Here is an 18,419-nt window from a genome sequence, read left to right as displayed (position 1 = left end):
TCAGCAGGTATCATTTAGGCTTCTGGTTCTTTGAAAAACTATAGGACATGTTTTAATTTCTTCATGTGCAACTAAGAAAATGAACACTATATGAAAACCTGTCCAATTCAAAGCTAAACACTAGTTGTGTTTAACAACGACAGTATGACAAGAATTGTTGCACGCACTTTCAATAAATTTGTTACAATAGAATGGACAACTTACAATAGAATAACACAGCTTCAAACTCGATTTTTCTTTATTTCTAAGCTACAAAATAAATTAGAATATTTCAAATTCATTGTCAGCTTCTTTTTCGGCATATACTTGATAATCAGGAAACTGTTCTTTTTCGGGGGTAAAATCTGAAGGATTCTTTTCAATTGTGACACTTTGTGTGCTGGTTGGGGGGTTAACTGTGACGGGTATTGACGGATTCATATGCGTCTCTCTTCCAGGAATTCGAGGGAAGTCATTACAGTGGCAAAATTGTGTTGGTTGGGCAAGACGCAGGTGCAATGCGCAATAAGAAGTATGCCAGTAACCGCAATCTAAAATGGTGGTTTAGTCAATTCAAAACCAAAATAAATTTTAACGTCCAACAAATACGCAAAAAAAAATTTTCTTGTTACTCATTTTTTCACTCACTCTTTTCTTTTTTTTACAAAGTCGTGACATTTATTTATATTAAAAAGTGAAAAAAAAGTATAGTCTTTTGACGCAAGTAAATAAATTTTAATTTAATTTTAAACATAAATTTTAAACATAATTTTAAAACATAAGAAATAATCAAAGCATAGAGCAGCTCCTACAAATTTTCTTACTTGTTATAATAAATCTTGACTTAACTGAAAACCCTTTGGATTATACGATTTTTGTAGATTTTTCAAAATAATATGAAAAGGAAGATAAAAATCAGAAGCATTACGGTCGCTCAAATGGCAAAAGAGAAGGAATATGCCCCCCCCCCCAAAAAAAAAAAAATATCAACATTGCTGATGCTCGTTCCGCAATTTTAAATATTTTCCGTGAAACTGACCTGGATTTGGCCATTTAATTTAAGCTTCTTCTCTCTATTGATGTCGCCATCTCCAAAATTAAAATTTGCTTAAAATTTTTAAGTTTTAATAAACTTAAACAAAATATACAAGAATAAACAAAAATATACCAAACGCATCGGTTCTAAAAATTTACGAAGACATAAATATATAGCATTAGAATTGGCTTACATTCAAGCAAAAGAATCTGTACTCTGACTAAATAAAAATCACAAGTTTTTTTTTTTAACTTAAAGTAAGGAACGACATTAAAACTTAAAGCGAACAGAAATTATTCCGGATATAAAAGGGACTATCCCCTCCTCAACGCCTCGATTTTTACGTTAATGTTTAACTCTGTGTGACAACTCTACTTTTTAAAACAATAAAAACTTTAGTGTAAAGAGCGAGACGTTGAGGAGGGGGCAGCCCATTTTATATACGGACTAGTTTCTATTCGTTTTAAGTTTTAACGTTGCTTCATACTTTCAGCTAATTTTTTTTTTTTATTTAATTTCTGAACGTTTTTCAACTAATGCTCTGTATGTGAAGAGTTGCCCCCTCCTCAATACTTTGCTCCTTACGCTAAGGCTGTTTAAAGCTGTTTCTCATTTTTACAAAAGTTCCCTATTCTAATTAAATAGCCCCTGTGTTTCAGTAGACGCTCTTAAAAAATTGGGATAAATAGTCAAACTTTAGCGTATAGAACAAGGTATTGATGAGGAGACAACCCATTACGTATGGAATAATTTCTGTTCGTTTTTCAAATTTTGAAAAACGGTAAAAAGCCCCTGGATAATTCCCTCAGAACATCTCCACATGAAAAATCTGGCAAAGAGAATGTACAAAAATTAAAAAGAATGTTGTATAGTAATTCTGTCAAATCCCCCCAGTGTAACATTTCCCCTGGAATATTCACCCTCCTCCCAGAAATTTCCCTCCCCAAGGAAGATTATTCCCATAGAAATCCACCTCATGCGCCCCCATCCCAAATAATATCTGTATACTTCACATTAATAAATACTGTACGTAAACACTGAGCGAATTTCATAACTTACAGGCCCCTGCCCATGAACTATGGGGGGGGGGTTACACCTAAAGACATAATTATTTGGTCTTTCAACTGTACTGAACAAAATGGTTATCTAAAAATTTGATCGGATAATTTTGGGGAAAAAATTGGCATGGGAGGTGGTCCAGTTGCCCTTTAATCATTTGGTCACTTAAAAAGACCACTAGAACTTTTAATTTCCAGTTGAATGCACTATCTCTCGTTCTTCTAGGACCATTATTTTGATACAATCAATCCTGGAGAAAAATAAAACAAACAAAACATAAACACGCATGCGTGATATGTCTTCTGACGAAAATAGCGAAATCCCACATTTTTGCAGATAGGAGCTTGAAACTTCTACAATGGGTTTCTATGGGATACTGAACCTGTTGGTGCGATTTTCATTAAGATTCCTTTACTTTCAGGGGATATTTCCCCTTTTTTTAAATCAGGTTGATTTTCTCAGGCTCGTAGCTTTTGATGGGTACCTTGAACTTGCCAAATCTTACATATTTGGAATCAACATTATAAGCTAATTCTTTTGTTATATCTATTGATGCTAAAATTCAGTTTTTTAGAGTTTCGGTTATTATTGAGCCGAGTCGCTCCTTACTTACAATTTGTTACCACGAATCGTTTGATTTCAGATTTTCCAAAGTATTCACGTTAATTAACAATAAGTAAAGAGTGAACCTTTTCAATAAAAACAAAAATACCAGAAAAAAAAATTATAACTTTATATACGTGCATAGGCTGTGTACTTTTCTGATATTGCTGAATACAAAAATGTAATAAGTTTAAGGCTCTCCATTAGAAATTATCAGCTTAAGAATGTCAGCAAATTTCTAGACGTAGATACCTGCTAGATTTTTTTTTAGCTCCTTTTCATTATTAGATAGGAAGGACATAAATAATCTATTTAAACAGAAAGTACTTTTAAAGCTCTTCTTCCGGTCTGCTATAAGTAAAACAGAAATAGTTATTTTTTCTGATGAATAGTTATTTTTTAGACCTATAGAAATAGGTCTTTTTTTTTCTGTTTTAACATAATAGTTAAAACAGAAAAAAAGACCAATTTTTATGAGTAGCCTTAACAAGTGTGATGTAACTGGGAAAAAAGACTTTGAAAGATAATTCGAATTACCTTTCACTTCTGTGAGAAGTTTTATACTGGTAAAAAAAAAACCACTAGATGTAAGAAATAACGACACAGGTGGTATATTCTGAAATAGATGGAATTAGCACCACATTTAGCAGATTTTTCGCGCAGTGTGTGATGTTACATGGTCTCTCAGTTTTTTAAAAGAATGTAGTATTATAACAAGGTGACAAAACCGAAATGTACTAGTCTTCTATGACAAACAAAAAAGGAAAAAACTCTTCATAAACGGTAGATTGCCGAGGTCGGGGTTTGGAAGGCGATATCATGTTGCAGACTGGCAGTACCCAGAATCATTTTCGCAAAACAAAAGAAATCCAAATTTAGCCCAATTTTGCAGAATGTGTCATAGAAGGCTCCGTCATAAAAATAAATAATGAAGAATAGTTTTGAAATGAATTTGTTTCATTCACGAAATGACAGTAATAAAATACATCACAAGTATAAGGTCAGACACTTATTTCATAGCTATTAAAAATAATTGACGGACATATCTGCTGCCGATCATTTTATTAGAGTGCTTTGCTTATTTTAACTGGTATTCCGCTTTGGGCATCCATAAGTAAACTGTTCTTAGACTCTGGATTTTTTTTTCAATATTGTTCCAAAGTTTTTAAGCGTTATAAGGATTTTTTTTTCAAATTTAAGTATCATATTTCTGATTTTATTTTAACTTTATAAATCAGAATTTATCACAGTTATATCGCTTGGGTTATTTTTCTTGAGTTTTCATCTGCTGTAAATTTATTTCTCAAGTCCTCACATTTATAGCACAATTAGGTCAAAGTGCACAGTTCAAAGCTCATCAAAGATTATTCTCTTTTGTAGGGGAGGTAGGGACCGTCAATTTACGAAATTCTAAAGGGAAGGGTCAAATTTATTTTTCAGTGTCTGGGGGATCAATTCTGTTATTTATAAAAAAAAGTTTTCTTAAAAAAAGTTTGAAAAGTAAAATCTAAATCAATGTGTTATTGCAAATCCCAATTTTGCCTCTTGAAAACTGATGAGAGAAATCTTCTGGAAAGTAAAGACAATGGTAATAAGTCGGAATAGTTTGAAAACATTTTAGTATTTAAGGAATCTTATTTATATAAAGGTTGGAAATATAGCATCCTGTTCTCATGAATAATTCAGAGTGAAAAATTTGTAATGTGCCTAGAACAACAAAACAAATTGATTACAGACAATATGGACAAGGCTGTAGAAACAAACTACTAGAGCTTCAAACAGCCAGCATAAAGTTTGACTTTACGTTCATTTTGATACAATCTGCTCTCTTGTAAACATTGTAGTTGTAAAAAGTATAGCTTAGTATTTTTTAAGTACGCTTAAGCACTCATCAGTACAGCAACTAGTTTCTCAATGCCTTCCCACCCATTATGTGTATTCTGAATAGATACCTACTTCCTTTCCCTGTGGCATCCCAAAAAGTCCCTGGTCCGCAATTTCTTGCAACCGGTCTTCCATGAAGGCACTGCACATACATATCACACCGCGTAGGATGTGCAAAATGTGTATCTGCTTTCAAACACACGTTTGGATCGACATGTGGCACTCTCTTTACTCCTGTAATAAACAAAACCGTATTCAGTCATGTAATGTAACTTCAAAGAAGAAAAAAAAATATAGTGGTAAGAGTTATAAAACTCTAAAAAACGGAATTTTGATACCAATAGCTACATCAAAAGAATCGCATTTAAGTGATAATTTTAAATGTATAAGTTTGGTCAAGTTTAGTCTTACCCAACAAAAGTTACGAGCCTGAGAAAATTTACCTTTTTTTAGGAAATAGGGAAAAACACCCCCTAAAAGTCATAGAATCTTAACAAAAGTCACACCATCAGATTCAGCTTATCAGAGAACCCTACTGTAGAATTTTTAAGCTCCTATCTACAAAAGGCAGATCACAGATGCGTGTTTATTTTTTTTGTTTTTTCGTTGTTTTTTTCCCCAGGGTTGATCATATCGACCCAGTGGTACTAGAATATTGCAAGAGGGCTCATTCTAACGGTAATGAAAAGTTCTAGTGCCCTTTTTAAGTACCCAAAAAATTGGATGGCACCTAGACCCCCTCCCACGCTAATAATTTTTCCAAAGTCACGGATCAAATTTGGATCAAAATTCTGAGATAGCCATTTTATTCAGCATAGTCGAAAAACCTTATAACTTTGTCCTCGAGGACAACTTACTCCCCCCACAGTCCCCGTGGGAGGAGCTACAAGTTACAAACTTTGACTAGTGCTTGTATATAGTAATGGTTATTGGGAAGTGTACAGACGTTTTCAGGGGGGTTTTGGGTAGGGGGAGGGTTTGAGAAGATGGGAATATGTTGGGGGAACTTTCCATGGAGGAATTAGTCATGGGGAAAGAAAATTTTCATGAAGGGAGCGCAGGATTTTCTAGTATTATTTAAAAAAAAAACAAATATGAAAAAGTTTTTTCAACTGAAAGTAAGGAGCAGCATTAAAACTTAAAACGAACAGAAATTATTACGCATATGAAGGGTTTACCTCCTCCTAATACCTCTCTCTTTACGCTAAAGTATTTTTAGTAATTACAACTGTTTATTCTACGGCCTTTGTGATTCAGGGGTCATTCTTAAGGAATTGGGACAAAATTTCAGCTTTTGTGTAAAGAGCGAGGTACTGACGAGGGGGTGAACCCCCTCATATACGTAGTAAAAATATACGAATACAGAAGTTCGTTACGTAAGCTAATTTGTAAGTTACGTACCTCTTTTACTAATACAAAAGTTCGTAAAAAATTTAAAAGTTCTAGTTGCCTTTTTAAGTAACCGAAAAATTGGAGGGCAGCTTGGCCTCCTCCCCTGCTCCTTTTTTCTCAAAATCATTCTATCAAATCTATGAGAAAGACATTTAGCCCCCCCCCACAAAAAAATATGCAAATTTTCTTTTAATTATTCATCTGCGGAGAGCCAAAATCAAAACATGCAATAATTTCAAAAAACGTTCAGAAAATTAAATAAAAAAAACAAGTTTTTTTTAAGCTGAAAGTAAGGAGCGACATTAAAATTTAAGACGAACAGAAATTACTTTGTACATGATAGGGTAACACCCCGCTCTTTACGCTAAAGTTTTTTTTACTGTTTTAAAATGTAGAGTTGAGAGAAAGAGTCAAACTTTATCGTAAAGAGTGGGGTGTTGAGGAGGGAGCAGCTCATTTCATATACGAAGTAATTTCTGTTCGTTTTAAGTTTTGATGTCGCTCCTTACTTTCATTTAAAAAAAAACTTGTTTTTTTTATTTAAAAAAATTAGGTACCAAAGTTTAGTTAACAAAAATGTAGACGATGAGACATTTTGTTATGCAGTGACCACATTAGCCACTATTCCAATGATGAGCTAGAAAGTTCACCATTGTTTCGGAACGTACAAGTTAAGACCCTTTTGAATATAGACCCAGAATGCAATGAGGCAATGATGCAAGGACTGGTAACAAGCAACCTTTACAGGTAGTGTGTAAGTTAACGTCTAAATAAACATTACGTCATAAAAATCACAGAGCAAAGTTGGGTTTTTACTTTAATTATAAACTGATTCTTACTTACGAAAACGAGAGGAGTCTAAAAGCTTATGTAGAGTGGGAACAGTGTATAAACAGTGGGAACAACTTTTATGAACAGTGGGAACATCTATTAGTCTACATATACAAAATAATTTGAAAAATATTCCGTTGCAACTAAATTTTATTCGAAATAAGGCATTTTCTTTATATAGAATCTAACCATGACTGGAATTTTCTCAGGTCTGACGCACTTAGGTTTCTACAGATGTCTTAATACAGTTCTGTACAGATCTCACAAATGTCAGTAACAAATGTTAGCAATAAATACGTCGTGACGTAGTGACGAAGAGCATAACATATTTTGCCATATTGCATTAACTAGCTACCTCAGGAAAATCCCTTTTCGATTTATTCTTCCTCTCCTAGTTCAAAAAGGGCTATGAAAACACATTTTCCGTTTAAAAAAGCTTTGAAGAAGGCACAAAAAAAGAATGAATACCGGTTAAAGAGTCCGATCTTTCTGTCCTAAATATTCTGTCGTCCTTTACAATCATAACTTCATCATCAAAAATAGGACCTTCTCCAATGTCTGGTTTATACGAACCTATAAGCTCTGGAGCTTTTTCGATAGGATTTGGATGATGTTGCTCGTCATCTGAAAGGTACCCTAATAATTAAATTAGGTGATTCATTTTTATTTAATGTACTTTAGTAGCCTAATTGTTATGTTTCATGAAAAGAGGGAACTAATGAAGAAGATTATGCACACAGTGCTGGTTCTGGTAATAGCATAGCATTCATCTGCTAAAAAATTCCTAAATATATTTTTTCCCTATCATTTGTCGTTCTTTTAAACATAAAATGAAGAGTATTTAGTAAGAAGGCAGTAGAATTTAGTTGAATTAAAGTACTTTTATTACTGAGAGACACATGACTTTGACTAGTGCAAAAAAAAAAAACTCATTGACTTTTAAGCTCATTGATTTTTATGTGATACTTCCCTTGTTAAGTCTCTAATTACTCTTTTGCAGGATATGATCCTGCCTTCAAGGCATGATAATGCCTTCAAGCAAAAATATGCACAGAACTTCCAACCTTTGACAATAATGTGCTTCTTGGCGAGTTTCACAACCACCTCATCTATGCGAAGTAAACAGCAAAATTTTTTTGATTAGTCAATATGATTGAAGTGCCTCATATATGTTAGTCTTTTTCAGTCACAACACTATAGCTATAAAGATTACCTTTATATTCAGCGTTGCTAGTCAAACTTCTCTTTTCCAAAGTTCGTCCTTGAACGTCGCAAAGGAGAAAGATAACTGAAAAGATGTGACGAATATATAAACAATAATGATCAACCATATCTACTATTAGCACCAGAAGAGCGAAGTTTTCCTGGCGGAACTAAAGAGAGAAGTGGAAAATAAAATCTAATAACAATTAAATAAAAAAAACTAGTTTTTTTAACTGAAAGTAAGGAGCGACATTAAAACTTAAAACGAACAGAAATTACTCCGTATATGAAATGGGTTGTCCCCTCCGCAGTCCCTCGCTCTTTACGCTAAAGTTTGACTCTTTGCCACAATTCTACTTTTTAAAACAATTAAAAACTTTAGCGTAAAGAGCGTGGGACTGCGGAGGGGACAACCCATTTCATATACGGAGTAATTTCTGTTCGTTTTAAGTTTTAATGTCGCTCCTTACTTTCAGTTAAAAAAACTAGTTTTTTTTATTTAATTTTTGAACGTTTTTGAATTAATGCATGTTTGATTTTGGCTCTCCGCACATAAATTATTGAAATGAAATTAGTATATTAATTTTTTTTTTGGCTAAATGGCTTTCTCTTAGTTTTGATCAGACGATTTTGAGAAATAAGGGGTGGGGAAGGAAGCCTAGCTGCCCTCCAATTTTTCGGTTACTTAAAAAGGCTACTAGAACTTTTAATATTCAACGAACGTTTTTATTAGTAAAAAATATACGTAACTTAAGAATTAACTTACGTAACAAACTTTTATATTCTTATATTTTTATTATGTGTACGAGGGGGTTTGTACCCTCGTTAATACCTCGCTCTTTACACTAAATCGTAAGTTTTGTCCCAATTCTTTAAGAATGACCCCTGAATCAAAAAGGCCGTAGAATAAATAGTTGAAATCACTAAAAATATTTTAGCATCAAGAGCGAGGTATCTATCTCCTCCTAAATACCTCGCTCTTTATGCTAAAGTATTTTTAGAACCCCTCATATGCGTAATAATCTCTGTTCGTTTTAAATTTCAATGCTATTCCTTACTTTCATTTGAAAAAACGTTTTCATGTTTATTTTTTCATTGTTTTTTTTATAGTAATGCTAGAAAATCCTGCGCCCTTTTCATTGAATTTTTCTTCCCCCGTGACATATTCCTCAAAGGAAAGATCCTCCCACAAAGCCCTCTCCCATCAACCCCACCCCCCGAACCAAAAAATCCCCATGAAAACGCCTGTACACTTCCCAATAACCATTACTATATGTAGACACTGGTCAAAGTTTGTAACTTGCAGCCCCTCCCTCAGGGATTGTGGGGGAGTAAGTCATTCCCAAAGACATAGTTTTTATGGTTTTCGACTATGCTGAACAAAATGGCTATCTTAAAATTTTAATCTGTTGACTTTTGGAAAAAATGAGCATGGGAGGGGGCCTATTTGCCCTCCAATTTTTTGGTCACTTAAAAAGGGCACTAGAACTTTTCATTTCCGTTAGAATGAGCCCTCTCGTGACATCCAAGGACCACTTGGTCGATAAGATGACCCCTGGGAAAAAAACAAAAAAAAAACAAACAAATAAATAAACACGCACCCGTGATATGTCTTCTGGCAAAAAATACAAAATTCCACATTTTTTAGATAGGAGCTTGAAATTTTTGCTATAGAGTTCTCTGATATACCGAATGCGATAGTGTGATTTTCGTTAAGATTCTGTGACTTTTAATGGATGTTTCCCCCTTTTTTCCAAAATAGGGCAAATTTTCTCAGGCTCGTAACTTTTGATGACAAAGACTAAATTAATTGAAACTTAATATTTAGAATCAGCGTTAAAATTCGAATCTTTTGATGTATCTTTTAGCATCAAAATTCCGTTTTTTAGAGTTTCGTTTACTATTGAGCCGGGTCGCCCCTTACTACAGTTCCTTACCACGAACTGTTTGAAAAGAAAATAATTCGGTATTTCGGGGCTTCTGACATTATTACTCCTTTGCGGAAGTTAGGCTCAAAATTGAAAAAGGATTATATTTTTTCTCTGGGCCCCTTCCACCTCTTAGTTCGTTTATTTTCCCGTTAGTTTTCACCTGTTTTCGCTTTATAGTTGTGTTATCTCTTAGCAGTTCTTTCGTTAGTTGAGTTATGGTTGTGGTATATATGTTTTATCGCTCGCATAGTTGTGTTATTTTCAAATTATACTCCATAATAGAGAGGCTCCGAACACCCAGCATTGTATATTAACCTCTTAATTTGACGTTTTTTTCTAACGTGACCAGATTCGTCCTGCGCCCTTTTCATTGAATTTTTTCCCCCATGGCATATTTCTCCAAGGAAAGATCCTCCCACATAGCCCCCTCCCTCAACCCTACCCCCAAAACCAAAAAAAAACCTGAAAACGTCTGTACACTTTCCAATAACCATTATTATATGTAAACACTGGTTGAAGTTTGTAACTTGCAACCCCTCCCCCAGGGGCTGTGGGGGAGCAAGTCATCCCAAAAACATAGTTATTATGATTTTCGACTATACTAAACAAAATGGCTATCTCAAAATTTTGATCCGTTGACTTTGGGAAAAAAATGAGCGTGGGAGGGGGCCTAGATGCCCTCCAATTTTTTTGGTCACTTAAAAAGGGCACTAGAACTTTTCATTTCCGTTAGAATGAGCCCTCTTGCGACATTCTAGGACCACTTGGTCGATACGATGACCCCTGGGAAAAAAAAAAAAAAAAACAAAAAAAAAACAAATAAACACGCACCCGTGATTTGTCTTCGGGCAAAAAATGCAAAATTCCACATTTTTATAGATAGGAGCTTGAAACTTCTACAGTAGGGTTCTCTGATACGCTGAATCTGATGGTGTCATTTTCGTTAAGATCCTACAACTTTCAGGGGGTGTTTCCCCCTATTTTCCTAAATAAGGCAAATTTTCTCAGGCTCGTAACTTTTGATGGCTAAGACTAAACTTGATGAAACTTATATATTTAAAATCAGCATTAAAATGCAATTCTTTTGATGTAGCTATTGATATCAAAATTCAATTTTTTAGAGTTTTGGTTACTATTGAGCCGGATCGCTCCTTACTACAGTTCGTTACCACGAACTGTTTGATTATTGCTTCACGATGTAGACCGCAGATGTCTATAAATCTAGCTCAAATAAACTCGTTAAAAACAAATAATTACTCAAGCTTAATACGAATAGTGAATAAATAAATCAATTCTAAATCAATACAAGATTGACTCTGATTCAAAATCAAAACAAAAGCGAATTACCAAAATACTGGGGCTACTACCTCCTTCCTATGCTCTTTAAAAGTTGAAAGGTGATTTGTACTTTGCTGAAACTAACTTGTATTTTCTGTAGCGTGGATTTGCCGTAATATCAATTACAAGATAATATTTAAGGCTAGTCAAACTTTTCAAAAAAGACCTACCACAAAGAATAATAGGGTTAACCTCTCCCCTCTCTAAACCTAAATACGGCTTGGAGTAATTAGGGCTCTACTTAAAACGAAGTATATTTTAAACAGTTAAAATTGTTATATTTATTGCCTTAATTCACACTACGGAGCGAATTAGTTGCAAGAACTGTGATGTTCCATAATTGATTTTCAAAAGTTTTAGTTTTCGAGGGTAATAGCTATGTCTGTGTGAAAAAATGTGATGTTCCATAATTGTGCGGCACCGCCGCACAACAACAACTTTGGATTGTTGCGAGATGGTTGGGTATGACCAGCCACATCATACTTCGAGCTGACTCTCTATTGTATTCCAAGAGTGTTATGGTAGCGAGGGCTGGGAGGTGTTTCCCACTTGAATCTCCATGGTTGGACATCCCATTCCTTGTCGATCCTCTTGTTGAATTCCTCAAGCGAGGTTGCGGAAACTGTCGCTTAGTTGGTTCCAATGGCTCATCAATCGCTCGCTGAAAAATCTAATCAGACCTGGGTGTTAACGGTGGATTTGAACATCTTTTTGGAAAGTCCTCGTGTTTGTCTTTGGTGGGGGAGAAGGTGAACAGCTTCTGGTCTGCTTGCTGGAAGTACCTTTAGGTGAGCATCATGTCATTACGCCTAAGCCGAAAAACAAGTGTTGGGAGGTTAGCAGGTTGTAATCTACTGCAGTAGGGCTGACCGTGTAAGCCGTCGATGCATTTGGTAGCTCTCCTTTGGACACCTTCATTGAGCTGAATGTCTCTCTTGTAGAAAGGACCAGCCAGATATGTTCCGAAATCCAGGATTGGCCTGACAAGAGCTTTGTATAGTGTCAGAAAAACTGTGGAGGATCGACTAATATCGGTTCTTTTCAGGAGTCCCAAATTTGTGTTTACTCTCGAAACTACTTGGGCGGTGTGTTCATGGAATTTTAAACTGTCATACAGCAGGACTCCTAGGTCTCTACCACTACTAAAAGTAGTATGCAAGACTACCGATGATTTGAACAAAACGAGAACTGAACAAAAGTTCCCTGAACAAAATCAATTTCACAAGGAGAAAAATCAATGTATAGTTTTCACGAAGAGAAAAATCAACATGCAACAAGTTTCACGAACAAAAATCAGCACGAAACAATTTCCACGAACAAAAATCATCACGCAACGAGTTCCATGAATAAAATCAGTTTCACAAGAAGAAAAATCCACGTACAAATTTCACGAAGTGAAAAATCAACATGTAACAAGTTACGCGAACAAAAATCAGCACGAAACAAGTTTCAAGAAACAAAAATCAGCATACAACAAATTCCACGAACAGAATCAGCTTCACGAGGAGAAAAACCAATTTACAAGTTTGAGGAAGAGAAAAATCAATATGCAAAAAATTTTGCGGACAAAAGTCAGCACGAAACATGTTCCACGAACAAAAATCACCACACAACAAGTTCCATGAATAAAATAAGTTTCACGAAGAGAAAATCAATATATAAATTTCACGAAGAGAAAAAATCAATATGCAAAAAGTTTCACGAAAAAAAAGTCAGTGCACAATAAACTCCACGAACAAAATTCAGAACGCAACAACTTCAATGAACAGAATCAGTTTTGCGATGAGAAAAATCAAGTTTCACGAACAGAAAAATTTATATTCAACAAGTTTCATAAACATAAATCAGCAAGCAACTAGTTTCACGAACAAAAATCACCACGCAACAAGTTCCATGAATAAAATCAGTTTCACGAGGAGAAAAATAAATTTACAAGTTTCACGAAGAGAAAAATCAATATGCAACAAGTTTCACGAACAAAAATCAGCACGCAACCCGTTCCACAGACGAAAATTAGTATGTAACAAGTTCCATGGATAAAATCCTTTTCACGAAGCATAAAATCAATGTACAAATTTCACAAAGAAAAAATCAACAGGCACTGAAGTTTCACGAACAAAAAAAATTAGGACGCAACAAGTTCCTTAAGAGTTAAAATAGACATTTATTTCAGATAAAGAGACTACAGAAAAGCGGCGTTTTCAGTCATTTCGTGGCGTGGCGCAAAACAGCAATTCTTGCCAAAGGAAGGTCAAAAGCTATTGTGTAAAAACTCTGAGATGGTCAATTGATTTAGAAATTACGAGAAGACTGTACGCGTATTGAGCCTACTGTTTCAGAGACAGTAGTGCCGTATGGTGGCGCATTGGTTTCTGAAGATGCAGGTAGTTCTACAAAATAACGGTTAACACAGACATTTATTTGAGCCAAAAAGACTGTCCCACAGCAAAGGGGCGTTTTCAGTCATTTCATGGTGCAAAACAGTAATTTTAGCCAAAAGAAGGCCAAAAAGGTATTGTGTAAAAATTTTGAGATGATCAATTGATTTAGAACAACTGAAAGAAAACTATACGTATATTGAGCCTCCTATTTCAGAAGCAGTAATGCCGTACGGTTGCGCATTGGTTTCTAAAGGTAAAGGTAATCCTACAAAATGACGGTTAACATAGACATTTATTTTAACACTTCATGTGTGTAGATGATTCGGTTGAAGCTTGAAAAAATTGTTTACAGTTGTATATGATAGAGCTTCAGCTACTTTGGAGAATGGTCGATGGTTGTTTTTGTAGGTTGGAGAAGGAGTATGCCTTAAACGTTAAGAAGTGCGTCTCTAATTCTTGGTGGGTCTTCAGATGTGCATAGCCGAATTTTCAAGTATCGCCATGTACAGCACCAGTTAAAAGTATATTGAGCGATTTCCTGATTGTTCGGATTAAACACGTGATTTTTTGTATGTGTTAGGTCCTTACGAACTTCCAACTTGGTCCATATTGCAATATCGACTAATTTGAAAGCCAATACAGTAGAGGTAATGTTTGATTATCAATTGTCTGATCATCATCTCATAGCTTGCTCAATCACTTTGCCATCTTTTGGTTATCATCGTACATCTCTCGGTCCTTCAGCACCTCTACACCGTCACGACTAGTAGAAAATCGATCAAGCGCTTATTACCGTGTCGGTAGACTCACTTCTGGATAAAACAAGCTTACCTTTCTAAGCTTCTATCTTAGCAGTGTTTATTTTTTGTCAACTAAAATTATTGATTTTACTAATGAAATAGATTGATTCGAGAAACGTCAATGTTCATTGTTTTAAGCGCTATTTAGGCCCGGATTCCTTGTATATTTAAATGAAATAGCATCGACAGCACAAGTTTTGACAAAAAAAAAAATACCCCGTTAAAGTAGCCAAGCTAAGAAACGTGGATATTCTATGAATTTTTTCCTTCTAATCTTGTTTATTGTCATGTTTTTTTATTATATTATTATACATAAAATTTTGTAGAAATATTTTGACAAGAAAGGTGAAATACAATTTAGAAACGACATGCTAAGGGAAGACCGTGCCTGCCATAAAACATTTATTGAAGAGCTTAAAGCCAGAACTGCCTGCTTGGGAGATAAACATAGCAATCCGTGACTTTCAAATTGGGTCAAAAAACGGACCAAGCCAAAGGGAAGCACCCCATCACAGTTGGTGCCCATGCAGCACTAAACCTGAATAATAGGAGAGTTATAAAGTATATACATAAAGTTTCTAGTTATAGTGATTATAGTATAGGACTAATCGAAAGTGTCCAGGACCTACGGCAAAGTTCCTGCATATTCTCAAGTGATGATGAGTTATCCTCAACTGCAGAAGATACATTCTTGACATTCACAACCACCAGTTCTGGTATTACGTCTCAAAAATCTCAGTCAAATGCTACCACCTTTGAGAAAATTGAAGAGGATCAGCTGGTATCAAAATTTTTGAGGTCCTGCTTCTTGACAAGTAGTTTTTTGCGGGACATGTTTTTGGGCACCATTTCACCTTTTCCATCTTGCAAAAATTTTTGAGGTCCCGCTTTTTGACAAGTAATTTTTTGCGGGACATGTTTTTGGGCACCATTTCACCTTTTCCAGGCAAACTTTTTCTTCCAATTTTATTTGTGCATTACAGTTCACTTTACCCATGCTCCTAAGGTTTGTTGAAAAGCTGTCCATGTATCTTTTTTGGATCATGAAAAAGACCATAAGAAGTGTTGGCCTTTTTAGAGTCCCATCACTTTTTTTTATGGGGAATGCTCTGGAAATAACTTTATTTTTATTATTCTCATAGGGTCTATTTCGCCAAATTACTTTCGGCTCTGAGTTTTGAGCCTCACAAAAAAATCGCATCAAAAAGTATTTCTACCCTTACAAGGGGCCAATTTTTTGTTTATTTTTTAGTTGTTTCTGATTATTGGCGTTTTCCTGGCTGAAGGCCTTAGCGATAAAGCATAATCTGATAAAAAAAAGGAATTTTTACACCCAGTTTCGAGGCTAATTTCTGAGGGGCCTTTGCAACACACATAAGCTGTATTATGGTGTGCGTGTAACTAGACCACGTTTGACTGAACCTCGTGTAACTGAACCCACTTAACTGAACCTTTGTTTAACTAAACCCTGGTTCAACTGAACCCCCGCTTAGCTTAACTCCCGTTCAGCTCAATCCCCGTGTAACCCTCTTTTCATTGAACACTCATTCACCTCAACCCCATTCAACTCAACACCCTTTCAGCTGGACCCCCTTTAACTGAACACTTGTTCAACCGAACCCCGTTTAACTCATCTCCCGTGTAACTCATCCCCTGTACAACTTAACCACTGTTTAACTCAACCTTATCTAACTGAGCCCTCGCTCAACTGAATCCCCGTTTAGTTTTACTTAACTCTTGTCTAGCACAACCCCCATCCATGTTTGACTCAACTCAACCCAAGGATCAACTCAAAACTTGATTCTCGCTTCGGTTTATGATCGAATACTACATTAATGTGTGAGACTGGGGGAAAGGAGGGTCCATCAATTTGAGCCTTGACTCCAAAATTAGAAATGTATTTTCTCTGTCCGGGTTTAAACCTTAATAGGGTGTAGTCTCTAGTCTAGGAATAAAAAATTACAATAAGGAAATTGGAAAAAAAATGAGAGGTACAGGAAAGAAACCATAATTTTACTGGCTTGAAAATGTATCTGTTGCAGAAAAAAAGAAAGAAAAAGAAGATACGCTGGGGTATCAAGCTTTGTTTTAACATTCCAATAAATTGCTTCGTAATTAAGCTTATTTTTGAGATGAAAATAAATATCATTTGTGATTGAGGAGCCAGGTTTATATTTGAATGAATTTTTTTTTCGCTTGATAGTTTTTTCAAAAGTCTTTATTTTTTTTTATTTTTCACTTTCAAAAAAGACTGGAAACGGGAGTATAGAGGGGGATTTAACCCACCAGTTTAAGGGATTTTTGATCATTGAGATTTCAATGATAGATCATGGTTTCAAGCCTTTACGCTCCAGAAATGACACTAGAATATCAACTTGGTGCCATAACACATTTATTATGGTGTTGTCCTAACACAAATAGAAACTATTCAATATATGAAGGGGACTGTCCCTTTCTCATTCCTCGCGCTTTCCGCTAAAGTTTGGCTTTTTGAACTGATTTTTGAAAAAAGTGGACTGATTCTTAAATACGTGAAAAATAAAAATATTTCCTTATCGTTAGGCATAAAGATCATGCATTGAAGCCCGAAACGTAAACCAAAGGGTATTAAGCGTAACCTAAGTGTCTACGTCTCTGGAGCAATTTTAAATCAAAATCTGTAGGAGTCAAATGATCAGAGGGAGTATAAGTTGTTTTTATTCTTTATGTTTAAAGGCAAGCGAGCGTTGCCTAGACTCATTAGCTTTCGTTAAAAGGTAAAGAATTTTATATCTATTTCGGTATATATAATTAGGCAATATAACTAGGCTAAAATCTCAACTTCTAAGATTATTCTAAGTTTTTTTCTCCTTATTTTCAATCAGCTCAAATTATCAAACATTCAATGACTTTTTCCTCGCCCCCTCCCCACTCTTAGTCATAAAATTAAAAAAAAAATCGTGAAATAACTTAGTTAAAAAAGATCATGGAAAGACAATTTTGCAACTTGTTCACAGTTTTACATCAAGAGCTGTGAAAAAGAAGAAAAATGGCTATTTCCTTCACACAAGTAAATTCGACATGTTTGGAATAAATTTTAGGAATACATGATTAGGCATATCCACAACAAATCATTAGTGAGGAACACAGATTTCAAACACATGTATGTGGAGAGTATGTGGGAAGTCACAAAAACCTAGGGCCCGAGTTTTTAGGAACAGCTCCTTAAAGACAAAGAACGTCGAGTTTGAACGAGAAGTATTTTTAAAGAACTTGAAAGGCCTTAGCGTAAACAGCAAGGGTTGAGGAAGGTGAAGCCCCATTATATACGAAATTCTCTCTGTTCATTTTGAGTTTTAATGTTACTTCTTACTTTCAATCGAAAAAATTGATTTTCTTATTTAATATAAAAAAAACTTTCATTACATTTTCCAATGGTTATTGATATCAAGGCTAGCAAAAGTCTACTCAAAGCCTTTTGAACTATTGAAGTCTATTTTGTGCTAGCTATTTATAGAATTTTGTTCTCCTGTACCTTCCTTTTTTTGTGGTTAGTATTGGTTTTCTGTTAAAGCACTAATTTTATTAATTCTACAGATATTGGAAAGTGTTATTCTTCAGATTATTTGAGCAAGGTTTGTAGATGTATCTTGTATATCTGTGAAGAATATAATAAATATTATTCGTTTTAAGTTTCATATTCGCACTCAACTTATTATTTGTTATTAGTCGTTTTAAGTTTCGAATTCGCTCTCAGCTTTATTTTCCAATTTTAATCTTCAACTGCAGCTGATTTTCTTTTCGGTATTTATTTTGAACACAAAATAAGAATAGCAAAAATTCGATATAAGCTCAATACGCTAAGCAAGACCGTCGAGACTAAGCGATGGTTTAACTACTTACCTGGAAAAATTATTGACATGAATAGCATTATTACGTGACTCTGGGACAACTGTCTAAATTAGATTTGATGTACACGTCTTACATGTAAAACCACAATTCA

General features: G+C 34.9%; 1 protein-coding gene across 1 annotated transcript; it reads right to left on the bottom strand.

Annotated features, from left to right (window-relative positions):
- Positions 1–220: 220 nt before the first annotated feature.
- On the bottom strand, positions 221–18,419 carry LOC136025186 (uncharacterized). The gene is made up of 5 exons (XM_065700979.1): positions 18,320–18,419; positions 7,998–8,072; positions 7,253–7,408; positions 4,634–4,795; positions 221–530 (listed from the first exon to the last, which is right to left on the bottom strand). Exons 1-5 carry the CDS (start codon positions 18,345–18,347, stop codon positions 262–264), a joined length of 690 nt encoding a protein of 229 aa, XP_065557051.1. The 5' UTR covers positions 18,348–18,419; the 3' UTR covers positions 221–261.

This window comes from Artemia franciscana, chromosome 3 (genome assembly GCF_032884065.1).
Source record: "Artemia franciscana chromosome 3, ASM3288406v1, whole genome shotgun sequence".
NCBI lineage: Eukaryota > Metazoa > Arthropoda > Branchiopoda > Anostraca > Artemiidae > Artemia > Artemia franciscana.
This window is presented reverse-complemented; position numbering and strand designations above follow the sequence as displayed.

Bases quoted from the DNA above. Each gene is read 5' to 3' on its own strand.
- LOC136025186 (XM_065700979.1), bottom strand. From the start codon at position 18,347: ATGCTATTCATGTCAATAATTTTTCCAG. The intron at 8,073-18,319 runs GTAAGTAGTTAA...ACATCTTTTCAG, and splicing joins CATGTCAATAATTTTTCCAG to TTATCTTTCTCCTTTGCGAC. The intron at 531-4,633 runs GTAGGTATCTAT...CCACCATTTTAG, and splicing joins GGATGCCACAGGGAAAGGAA to ATTGCGGTTACTGGCATACT.